The sequence below is a fragment of the Neophocaena asiaeorientalis genome, unplaced genomic scaffold (genome assembly GCF_003031525.2).
Source record: "Neophocaena asiaeorientalis asiaeorientalis breed wild unplaced genomic scaffold, Neophocaena_asiaeorientalis_V1.1 scaffold303, whole genome shotgun sequence".
Lineage (NCBI taxonomy): Eukaryota > Metazoa > Chordata > Mammalia > Artiodactyla > Phocoenidae > Neophocaena > Neophocaena asiaeorientalis.
The window spans coordinates 1252415-1265635 of NW_020174420.1; the positions used below are offsets into that span (position 1 = coordinate 1252415).

At 38.3% G+C, this 13221-nt stretch overlaps 1 protein-coding gene across 11 annotated transcripts in view; it reads right to left on the bottom strand.

Annotated features, from left to right (window-relative positions):
• Positions 1 to 13221, bottom strand: part of DYSF (dysferlin) — a 220715-nt gene that overhangs the window by 52257 nt on the left and 155237 nt on the right. For 7 of the 11 annotated variants that reach the window (XM_024756407.1, XM_024756406.1, XM_024756405.1 and 4 more), the window contains one exon: positions 12179 to 12241. The exons of the other annotated variants lie outside the window; for them this stretch is intronic. In XM_024756407.1, the coding sequence (XP_024612175.1) occupies positions 12179 to 12241 (63 nt within the window). The remainder of the gene's footprint in view (positions 1 to 12178; positions 12242 to 13221) is intronic. 11 annotated transcript variants of the gene reach the window in all.

Genomic DNA, 13221 nt, shown 5'->3' on the forward strand with positions numbered 1-13221 from the left:
AACGAGGATCCAATATCGGCGGGTGACTCCAGCCCCCGTAACAGGAGAGACCGTAAAGTATGTGCTCTGCTTCCCAACCAGCAAACACAGCAAATAACCAATTACTCCAAATAGCTAACAGATTTCGGCTCTGATTTCCCTCCCCTTGCCTCCCCTGTGCCTTCCCTTGTCATTGGATGGGCGATTCGTATTTGCTCTGAGAAAATGAGAGAAGGAATGACTCACAAAGGAAGGTCCAGATTACACACAGTGACAGGCATCAAACCTCCCTAATCAGAACTAATGGGAGTGGGGGGAGGCCAGGCTGCACTGGCAACACATCTGAACCAGAGATATTTTTAAAGAAGTACAGTTTTGTTACTTTCAAGCGCATACAATAATTCTTGCTAAACCAATAGTGCCAAATACATGTCCTTAGGAAACCTGCTTTAAGGAGAAGATAAGTACCTGCCTCGTTAGCACATCTGATACGTACAAAAGTACAGGTAAAAACCATTCATGTCATTAAGGTGAAAACACTGCCCCTGAAACTCTCAAGGCCAGAGGTGCAAGCACGGTGCACTGAGACAAATTGCCTTGGGCACCTTCTGGAAATACTTCCTCACTTGGGAGACACACCTTGTCATTGATTCCTTTGCTCAGAAAACCTTTGCTTCCAAGTCTTTTGATAAATTGTTGTCGGTACCCATAAGCTGCAGTGAAGCATTCCCCCCAAAACTTGGAATTAAGAGAACTAGGGCTGCCCTCGGAGAATCAGACCATGAAATCAATGCGGAGGGGTTCAGAGCAAGGAGAGGCAAAATCATCTCAAAGGGAAGGGCAGCTTCTACAATGAGCCTTAACCGTAAGTGGGTAAATTGTACTAATACATCTAGAGAAAGGCTATGTCAGGAAACAAAGGAACTGATCAGTCCTGGAAATGTAAGAGAAGAGGAGTTAGAGTTGACTGTTCACACCAGCATCATCAGAGGCAGGATCCCAGGGTTAGGGACTAAAGCTGTCCCTTTCTTTGGAGATGGAGGTATCAGTCCGTTTTGGACAGCTGATACTCAATTTCAAATCCCAGAACTCCTCTCTCCTCATTCTGATTCTTCACTCATCTCCAGTCACAACTTGGCTTCCCAACTGCTGAGCCTATAGAGAGACCACAGGCTGGACCACTATCCAAGATCACATCCCCCAGGCAGAAGTATTTCTCACTGTAAACTCATACATTGGTAACCTTGGTCTAGAAACTTGAAAAATATGCATCTAGCCCTAAGAAAGTTGACCCATCAGGTGTCTGAGCTCACAAGGTTGAGGGTCCACACAGCCAAGACTGTAGAAACTTCCCTAGACTAACACCCCTGCCTGCTCTCCTTTATTTAAGAAACTCCTATATAGGGTTCCATAGGCAAGAACTGTGGCTCGGACCTAGCCAGCCAGCATCTGACTGCCCCAACAAACATAGAAAACAAACTCTTCAGCCCAGTAGAAAAGCCTCTGATCCTGTTTTCCTTCTTAATTCTCCCACCCTGCTGGATTCCTAACTGGCAAGGTAAATTTACAACAACCTTAGACTGTTTCCTTCTTCCTTTTACCTGAGTTTGAGATTAGAAGGGGGCCTATGCACTAATGCAAGAGCCATTGGAGCTCCTGGTTCTTGACAAGCAAGGACTTCCCTCTGTGAGGACAGAAAGAAAAGATTAAGGTTCAAAAGAAGGGGGACAATATCCTCATATTGAACACATACTAAGGACACATACTAAGATAAGTGTTCTGTTAAAGGGTTGAGTAAAAACGAAAGAAAACAAGTGACCAATTTATGGTCACAGGAAGCCTCAAGAGGATCCCATAAACGAGAAGTTAGTGCATGTGGTCCTGAAGGAACTAGAATCTTCATGAAGACATCATGACTGTCAAACTGAAAACTATAACAAAGACACTGATTTCCAGCAAAATGGCGAACTAGAGGACCAGAGAAACCCTCCAAGTAAGAACACCTAAATTAATTAATAAGATATCTTTAAAATTCTTTTTAAATGCATGACTGAGCTGATAGGAATGTAAAGAAGATCCTTGGAGGCAAATGAAAAATCAAAAATCCAGAGAAATAAGGAGCCAAAATGCAAACTAACGGTGGGGCCCAAAAAGCCCAAGCCAAACATTTAGTTTTAAGTGAATCTGAGTTTGTAGTGTTTCCAGGCATCTGGTAAAAGTGAACTTGTGTCCTCTCTGAAAGAATGTGACTTTCATCCAGGCCTCAAAGCACTCTCAGATAAAGTTCCAAGGAACATGAGTTCACAATTGAAAATAGTGAAACACATAATAAACAAGGCACCATGAGTGAGAGTCAGCTAGAAACACCAACTGCAGATCAGACCTGTCAGGACAACAGAAAGCAGAATTAACAGAAATGGGACTTTTAAGAAAAAAACTGTTTAAAAAATAAAGGCATTAACAATATGGCAAAAGAACAAGACACTTTCAAAAATAAACAAGAAGATTTGGAAAAAAGGAGAACTTTTAGAGATAAAAATATTAATACTTAGGACTAGAAACTCAATAGACAGGGTTACATAACCTTTAGAAACGAGACTTAGTGAACTAGAAGACATATCTTCAGAAATTAGCCAGTGTGTAACACAAAGAAACACGAAATATGAAAGAAAGTTGAACCGACATGGAGAATAGAGCAGGTCCATTGAAGATCTAATCAGGATTTTAGAAGGAAATGAGAGAATGGGGAATATGTAATATTTGAAGAGATAATGGTTGACCATCCAGAACTAATTAAAAGTAAAAAGGCAAAAAAACAGTCCTCAGATTTAGGAAGACAACAGCACAACGGAAGCCAAAAGGTAGTGAGATTAGTGAGATAGTATCTTCAAAGTGATGACTGGAAATAAGTGTCAGTGAAACTAGTATTTCTAAAATAAGAGTGAAATAAAAATATTTTCAAACAATAATTAAAAAGTGAGACACGCCTGCTGCCAAACACCTGGAAAGCCACACACACACACACACACACACACACACACACACACACACTGGGGCTGACCCTCACGCACCTGCCGGGCAATAGGAATGGCCATCATCAAAAAATCTACAAACAATAAATGCTGGAAAGGGGGTGGAGAAAAGGGAACCCTCCTACACTATTGGTGGGAATGTAAATTGATACAGCCACTATGGAGAACAGTATAGAGGCACTCAAAAAACTAAAAATAGAACCACCATATGACCCAGTAATCCCACTCCTGGGCATATACCTGGAGAAAACCATAATTCAAAAAGATACATGCATGCCAATGTTCATTGCAGCACTATTTACAACAGCCAGGACATGGAAGCAAAATGTCCATCAACAGAGGAATGGATAAAGAAGATGTGGGAAAAAATTGGAAAAAAATTAAACAAAGTGACGGCATTGCCAACTGTTGCACGATCTAAGAATGTCCAAACAATGGCAGCAAATGAGTAGCTGGAGAATAAGGGAATTGTGGAGTGAAGAGTCTTGGACTAGGATTCGGGAGACTTGGGATTAAATATTACTTTATTTATTATCATTATGCCAATTTTAAATGAAGGAATAGAAGCTCAGAAAGTTAACTAAGTCAACCAAAGATATCTAGCTTCTGAGTGGCAGGAATGAGATTGAAATGTAAAGCACTGAACAACTCAACTGACATTTCTCACTGCAGATATCCAACTGCCTTCTTGATATATCTTTTTGAAGTCTAACAGGCATCTTAAACTGGACTGGACAAAATAGAGCTTTGAATTTCTCTGCCTGCCCTCCTAATTCACTTCCCCACAGATTTTCCCAATCTCAGTTATGGTATCATCCTATCCATCCAGTTGCTCAGGCTTCAAACTTAAAGAACCATCCTTGATTTCTTCTAATTCATCTACTTCATCGGTAGGATCTACAAGTTCTATCTCTAAAACATATCCTGCCACTAATACTGTTCAACTATCATTTTTTACCCCAACTATGGCAACAGCCTCTAAATTGGTCTTCTAGAAGAACATATCTTTAAGTAGGGACGTCAGGTGCTCCTGAGAACTCTTGCCTCCTTTATAGTCCATCCTGCATACAGAAGCCAAAGTGGACTTTGTAAAGCGTGATTCAGACCCGGCCATACCTCAGTTTAAAGTCACCCAAGGCCTTCTCTTTATAACCAGATAAAAAATCCACTGTCCTTGAAGTGCCCATGCACTCATTCCCCTGCTCCCCACTCTCCCCTTCGTTCCCTACTCCGAGCCATGTTGGCTTTTCTGCCTCTTAGACAGTCAGCTCCTTTCCATCTCAGGATTTTGACATCAGCTTTTCCTTATCCACATATCTGCCTCCTACTCATCATTCAAGTAACAATCAAAATGTAACGGCAAAGTGACTACCTTAGTTAAAGCAACCCCCTCACTCACTCTGAATGGCATTTCCACATTTTATCTTCTTCTTAGTGCTATCACTTCTTGAAATTCCAAGAGATTAAAGCCTCATTGAAGACATAGATGCTGTTTTACACACTTTAGTATTTCATGCCCAGAATGGTACCTGTGTATATTTGGTGTTTAATAAATATTGTTTGATTGACTGAATTAATGGGTTATTTGCATCCTAAGGTAACCTTTCAGAAATGATGAACAAACTAGTGAAACAATAGAACATTCTCTTTCTAAATCCAGGCATATGAACATATTGCAAGTTTGGTTCCAGACCGTCTCTATAAACCAAATATCGTAATAAAGAGAGTCACATGAATTTTTTTGGTCTCCAAATGCATATAAAAGTTATGTTTACACTATGTTGTAGTATATTAAGTGTGAAATAACATTATGTCTAAATAAACAATGTACATACTTAAAAAAAACGATGTGGTACATTTATACAATGGAATATTATTCAGCCATAAAAGGAATGAAATAGTGTCATTTGCAGAGATGTGGATAGACTTAGAGATTTTCATACAGAGTGAAGTAAGTCAGAAAGAGAAAAACAAGTATCATATAATACTGCTAGAAAAATAGTACATATGAACTTATTTGCAAAGCAGAAATAGAGACACAGATGTAGAGAACAAATTTATGGATATCAAAGGGGGAAGGGGGGGTGGGATGAATTGGGAGATTGGGATTGACATATACACACTTCTATCTATAAAACAGACAACTAATGAGAACCTACTATATAGCACAGGGAACTCTACTCAAAGCTCTATGGTGACCTAAATGGGAAGGAAATCTAAAAAAGAGGGGACACATGTATATATATAACTGATTCACTTTGCTGTACAGCAGAAACTAACACAACGTTGTAAAGCAACTATACTGCAATAAAAAAAAATTTAATAGAAAAAATAAGTGAGAATGTTTATAATGAATTGATCCCAATTACAGGAATTTCTATAGGCTCTACTTCAGGAATAAAGATGATCTCAGGAGAAGGAAGACTGGTCTACAAAACAAAACAGTCAATGTGGGCATAGCTAAAAGAAAAATCAATTACTTAAAAAATAATATTGCTTTAAAAGTGTCATTTATAGAGGTAGAGCTAAAATATTGAACAAAAGTTTGTAAATTGGTAAGTGACTGGAATTAAAGCATCCAAAGTTCCTTGTAATATTTTGGAGGAGGCTATAAATACCAATTAAATTTAGACTTTGCTAAATTGAATATACATGTTAAAGTTTCTATACTAATCCCTGAAGGAACAGAAACAATGTATAGCTTTGAAACTGAAAAGGGAAAAACGAATGAAAAGACGGGGGCGGGGGGTGGGGGCAGGTGAATCTTTCAATCCAAAAAAATTTTAAAAAGAGGAAAAAAAGAAAAGGGCTGGACAGTAGAATAAAATGGCAGAAATAAATCCAAATATATCAGTAAGACACAATTAATATATTAGACTGTCCAACTCTCTAATTAAGAGCTTATGTCAGAATGTATTTAAAAAAACCAGACTCCATCTATTTGCTGTTCATCAGAGAGACACCTAAAACATAAAATCACAGAAGAGTTGAAAGTAAAAAGAAAAAGATATACTAGGAAAACACCAAGCAAGAGAATATGGTATAGCTATGTTAACATGAGACAAAACAGACTTTAAGGCAAAACTCATTAGTAGAGATTTTAAAAGGCAAGGAGTGGGGGTTTACTATATATCATTAAAAGATTCAATTCTCTAGGAAGATATAAGAAATCTACAGTTGTTTGTGCCTAATAACACAGCCTCAAATATATAAAGGAAAAGTAGGCAGAAATAACAAGGAAGAACAAACATCACATCAAAGCAGGATGTTTTAATATCTCAAAAATTGATAAACCACACAAAATAAAATCACAAGAAAATAGATTTGAATAACACAATTAACAAGTCTGATCTAAATGGACATGCTATATGTAAAACACATTGGGAGAATACACATTCTTTTCAAGCACACACAAGATCATTACAAAAATTGACCCTGTACTAGGCCATAAAGCAAGTGTCAAGAAATATTGCACACAGACCACATTCTCTGAACCATAGTACTGTTAAGCTAGAAACCGATAAAAAGATAACTTAAAACATAAGTTAGGAATTTCTAAAACATACTTTTAAAAATTCAGGTGTCAAAAAGAAATATGACAGAAATCAGAAAATACTCAGGACTAAAAAACAACAAAAATACCACTTACCAAAACCTGTGGGATGCATAAAGCAGTACTTCGAGGGAATGCTATAGCCTTAAATGCTTACATTGGAAAAGAGGAAAGTTTGAAAATTGATGAACTAGGCATAGCTCTTAAGAGGTTAAAAATATAACAAGCTCTCTAAAACTCGAAGGAAGAAGATAATAAAGAAAAGAACTAGAAACTAGAAAACACGGAAACAATAGAGCTAAATCAACAGACATAAAAATTGGTTCTCTGAAAAGACTTTTACAGATCTGACAAATTTTGGCAAGAATAATAAAATATAACCTTAGGAATGAAAGGGAACATAAATAGAAGAAGAAAAATTTTCAAAACAGTAAGAGGTTATTATGAAAAACACTATGTCAATAATTTTTAGCAAGAAATGGATAAATTCCTATAAAATATAAATCACCAAAAACGACTCACGTAGAAACAGAAAATCTCAAAGGTCCTATAAACATTTTTTAAATTTTTATCAGCAGTTTAAAATATCCCCAAGAAGAATGCTAAGTCTAGACAGTTTTACAAATGAATCTACCAAACCTTCAGGCAACAGATAATGTCAAGCTTTTATCATTTATTCAGAGACTAGAAAAAGAGAAAATATGCCCCAAGTCATTTTATAAGATTAATATTACCTAGATACCAAAACCTGAAAAGAACAGTATCAGAAAAAGAAACTCCAGGCCATTATCACTCATAAAGATTGATGTAAAAAAATTCCTAAAGTAAACATTTGCAAACTGAACCCAACAATGCAGAAAAAAGACAATGTAACATGACCAGGATAGATAGTTTCAGAACTGCAAAGTTGTTTCAGCATTTAAAAAAATCTATTAATGGGGGCTTCCCTGGTTGCGCAGTGGTTGAGAATCTGCCGCTAATGTGGGGGACACAGGTTCGAGCCCTGGTCTGGGAGGATCTCACATGCCGCGGAGCGACTAGGCCCGTGAGCCACAACTACTGAGCCTGCGCGTCTGGAGCCTGTGCTCCACAACAAAAGAGGCCACGATAGTGAGAGACCCGCGCACCGCGATGAAGAGTGGCCCCCGCTTGCCACAACTAGAGAAAGCCCTCACACAGAAACGAAGACCCAATACAGCAAAAATAAATTAATTAATTAATAACCTCCTACCCCCAACATCTAAAAAAAAAAAATCTATTAATGTAATTCACCACATTAACAGATTAAAGGAGAAAAATCATATGATCACCTCAACAGATCCATAAAGAACACTGAATAAAATTTAACATCATTCATGATAAAAACTCCTAGCTAGCTAGTAATCACTCACCTGATAAATTTCATACTCAGTGGTGGAACATAAAAATATTCTATTTTATGGATAAAGAAGATGTGGTACATATATACAATGGAACATCACTCAGCCATAAAAAGGAATGAAATTGGGTCATTTGTAGAGATGTGGATGGACCTAGAGACTGTCATACAGAGTGAACTAAGTCAGAAAGAGAAAAACAAATATTGTATATTAATGCATACATGTGGAATCCAGAAAAATGGTACAGATGAACCGGTTTGCAGGGCAGAAATAGAGACACAGATGTAGAGAACAAACATGGACACCAAGGGAGGAAAGTGTGGGGGGGGGAGGGAGGTGGTGGTGGTGGGATGAATTGGGAGATTAGGACTGAAATATATACACTAATATATATAAAATAGATAACTAATAAGAACCTGCTGTATAAAATAAATAAATAAAATAAAATTCAAAAAAATATATTCCATTTTAAATTAGAGCAGATAAGAATACTATTATCAGTTACATGGAATATTAAACTTGTGATCCCAGTCAGTGCAATCAGACAAGAAAAGGAAATAAAAAAAAAGAAAAAGAAACTAAAAGTACACAGCAGGGCTTCCCTGGTGGCGGCGCAGTGGTTGGGAGTCTGCCTGCCGGTGTGGAGGACGCAGATTCGTGTCCCGATCCGGGAGGATCCCGCGTGCCTCAGAGCGGCTGCACCCGTGAGCCATGGCCACTGGGTCTGCGTGTCCGGAGTCTGTGCTCCGCGGCGGGTGAGGCCACAGCGGTGAGAGGCCCACATACCACCAAAAAAAAAAAAAAAAACACGGAAAAAAAGTACACAGAAGAATCAAAAAAATTTAAAGAGCTGGTTCTTTGGATGAAAAACAACCATAAAATTTATGAAATGCTATTAAGCCTAATGAAGTTAAAAAACAAATAAACATAAATTACAAAATTAGAAACGAGGATAAAAAACAGAACAGATACAGAAGGATTTTCTTTTATTATAGTAATATGTATAAATCTATACTAATGTAATAGGCAATATCTGAAGACATCTAAGGCACTAAATTGACTGAAGAAGTAAAAAATGATCAAAGAATCCCCTCCCAAAGATGGTGCTAGGCCCAGTCTTACAAATGGGTACAGAGCAGATGCATCTTATTCAATTGTATAAGGTATGCATTCCTGAAGATCTTCTAAAATTCAAAACTCACATCATATAACACCATTTTCAAAAAAAGATGATGGGTATCCTGTTTACCAGCTAAATCATAAATACAATTCATTTGGCCACCACCTTTTAAATTTCATGACTGTTAATCATTTTTTAAATGTAGATTGATTCACGGTATTACACATTTTATACATAAAGCAAGACTATTAAAATGTTTATATCATGTAATTTTCAACTTGCATAATTCATATGCATAAAGAATGGCTCTCATGTATTTTCAAACCTTTAAACAATCATTCTCCTGCCACAGAGACTGTTCAAGAGCACACGAAATGAGAGTACACTTCAAAAAATATTTTATAAAACTATTATAACCTTGATATCAAAACCTAACAAAGACAACCTAAAAGTAATACTTATTAGTAAAGATGCAAAAATCCCATATAAATAATAACAAATCTAACTCAGTAATATATACTAGAAGTTATCCTTACAAACTTCCCCTTAACCAGGATTAACAAATGCTACCCATTCTCTCTGCTAAGGATCTAAGGTCCAGAGCAGGTGCAAGCCTGCAGCTAATCTAATTTATCCACTGCAGCTCCCAGCAGATGAGCTGTATGTTTACCAAGAGTTCATTGTTTGTTCCCAAATCTGTTTATGCCAGTTGTACTAATACAGTAATTAGATCAATAAGTAAATATTATAAAAATATATAAAATTTGAATTTAAAAAGAAAGGGCATTTTATCTATGAAAATGAACTTAATGTTGATTTTTTTTAATTATGAAAATGAAGTATGAGTGAGGTGGACAAAAAGGTGAGGGGGATCTGAAATGTTAAAAAAACTCCATGTTCAGATTCTTTTGCAGCTATCATTAAGAGCTCATCAAACTTTAATAAACCTAAAGGAAAATCATAGCTAATGCATTATGAATGTGGTTATTATGGAAAGACAACATGACATTTGAATAGCAGATCCAAATTCAAAGAGGTCTTGGCACATGTCAAATGATTGTCAAATGAAGATACATGGATATGATTAAAAAGAAATGTTCGTGGTACTTATATTTGACTTTTAATGAGTCCCTATTTAACCGACTTTAATTAGCCAACCAACTACCTATCTTGATGGACTGCATAAGAGGACTTCAATTGTAGTCAACTATAATACCATGACCAACTGACTCATTTGGGTTTACCCCAGGAATGCAGGACAATTATACATACATATATATGAGTGTGTGTGTGTATGTGTATATATATATATATATAAACATAAAATATATATATATAAAACAGACAATGGAAAACAAAATGATCATCTTGATAAATGCCAAATGCCATTGGATAATATCGGTTGGCCATAAGATGTTATGGGAAAACCCGAACGAACTTTCTGGCCAGCCCAATATTAAACTTCCATATCTAATTTTAAGTTATTAATAAACTAATAATACAGGACACAACCTGACAAAATCAAGAATATCTATCCGAAACTACCAATCATTATCATAATGGAAAAATGACAGAGACCTTCTCATTAGAATCAGTAACTAAATAAGTTTGCTCACTAGCAACTCCATTATCAAACGTCATTCTGGAAAAAGGAATAAGGTATAACTATTAGAAAATGACATGTTTATTATTGTTTGAAGAAGACAATCTTATCTACCTGAAAAACTCAACCGAATCAATTAACCACTGTCAGAAGTAATAAAGGTACTTAACAAAGAGTCTGCTTCAAAGTAAATATACAAAAATATTGTTTTTCTATATTCTAGCAATAGCTAGTTATACAAAGTCATAAGAAAAAAAAAGATATTCCATTCAGACAGCAACAAACACTATAAAATGCCTAGGAATAAACTTAACAAGAAATGGACTAGACCTATTTAAAGTAAACTAAAAATAACTCCTCTAAGGGACAAAAAATAAGACAATAGTGGAAATTAAGAAATGAAATGTCCAATGATAGGGGAATAGTTTATGGATGTCCATACAACAGGATGTCCAAACAACAGTTTATGGATGTCCATACAAATTAAGAAATGAAATGTCCAATGACAGGGGAATAGTTTATGGATGTCCATACAACAGCATGACATGCAACCATTTTTTAAAGAATATAAAGACATGGAAAAACATTTATAATACATTTTAAGTACAAGAAAATGCAGATTTTTTTAAAAGTACAATATGATCTTGATTTTGTAAAAAAATAAAAGTATGCACATGTGCATAAGAGATATCTAAAAATGTAGGCACATCAAAGTCTTAACAGTGCTTATCTCCAACTGGTAGGAACACAGGTGGTTTTAACTTTCTGCCTTACACTTTTTTGTGTTTTCTATATTTTCTACAATAGATAAATCAGAAAACATTTAAAATGTAGAGTGCCTCTGCCTAGAAGCCATAAAACACCCAACACAGCAATGCCTCCTCTTGGCACCATGAATGGAGTTTAACTTTCAGCAAGTCCTATCTCTTATGACCCCCCTACAAGTCTGGGGCTCCCCTTGACTTCATGAGTGCATGTTGAAGGACCCTCGACCCATAAAGATAATACCTAAGGAATCAGCCCAGGAGGACAGAAGTATTCCTCCTGGCAAATGAAGGAGTGAACTGTGGGCCCCAGCAGAGCTCTCAGAATCTGCTGGGGACAGCCAGGTTTCCGCAGTCACACACGTTTCATGCCTCTGGGAGGAGTAGAGAAAATCAATCTGCCTTTGCCCATAGAGGCCGCTTGTGTCCCACGTCCCAGCGGTCAGGGTCTGGAGACTTCCCTGTTTCCACTGGCCCATGCTACCCCATGCAGGGAAATAGGATTAAGGTAAATCCCAGGATGCACCGAGAGATAATTCAGGGATGTCTGTTTCTGCAAATCTTCCCTCAGTTTTCTCCCTACCCCTCCATCACTGCACAGGACAGGTAACTGTTTTCTGCCAGGGCTCAGAAAACTCCTTTCTTCCCCTCCCATCCCCACCTCCTCTGTTCCCTTCCTAACTCCTTACCCCCACTCAGCCCCCCCCGGGAAATTCAAGGTGCCCACAAGTAGGTAAACAATACATACATGACGACTGGATGGAGAAGACGCCATGTTAGTGGGGGCGAAGCCCGACAGACCATCTGCAAGCTACAAATTAAACACGCTGGTTAGCAACAGGATTAGAGAAACCAGGGAAAACTGCATGATCCTGAGGAAGTAGAGCTCTCCAACCAGGCACCCTGTGCTCTCTCTCCAGGGAGGCTGCAAAAGTTGTGGGAGAAACGTGTGCTTTGGAGTTGGACAAGTGTGGCTTCAAATCCTGGCCTCATTGCTTTACCAGCTATGTGACCTTGGACGAGCCCCCTGACCTCTCTGAGTCAGCATCTCCATCTGGAGAATGGGAACAAAGCTGTGTGTTGTCACAGAGCAGCAGCGAGTATGGATGACGTGAAGGCCATGCGCACCTAGGACAAGGTGAGGCACGTGGGAGGGGCTCAGCCAATACCTGTCTCATGCCTGCTTTCTCACCACCCTTGGCACCACTGACTCCATGCCACTCTCACATGCCCTCCCTGCCTTTCAAACTTCCTGACCTCAGACATACTCCAAGCTCCCCATCATCCCTGGTGGTTTCTTCTAACAACTGAGTCACACCAACCCCTGCTTGGGCACTATTCCTAAACCAATGCAGGTTTCTGAGTCTTCTGTCCTCAAGGACAAAAACCAGGGCAACGTGTGGCTTCCCCAAAACCAGGGGAGCTTTAAGAGTCTCATAAACACACCACCCCTATACTACAGAAACCTTGCTGCATTCTTTTCTGGCATCAGATCCTTGCCTGCAATCTCCTAGTACCATGAATCCATAATTTATAGGGTGCAGGGTCCAGGAGGGCCTTGTTGGGGTCAGGACTGAAGGTAGGGTGACTTTTTCAGGGGCCGCTACAATAGTGCCAGAGGAGGTGATGGAGCTGTGGGTGGACGAGTACCAGTCTAGGTGGATGAGGCCAGGAGATGCCTTCTAGGCAGAGGAGACAGCAAGTGTGAAGGGTAGAGGAATAAAGCAGCACTGCCAGTTTAAGAGAGAGCAAACGGTCCAGGAAGGCAGGCTTGGGGGATATGGTGGAGGG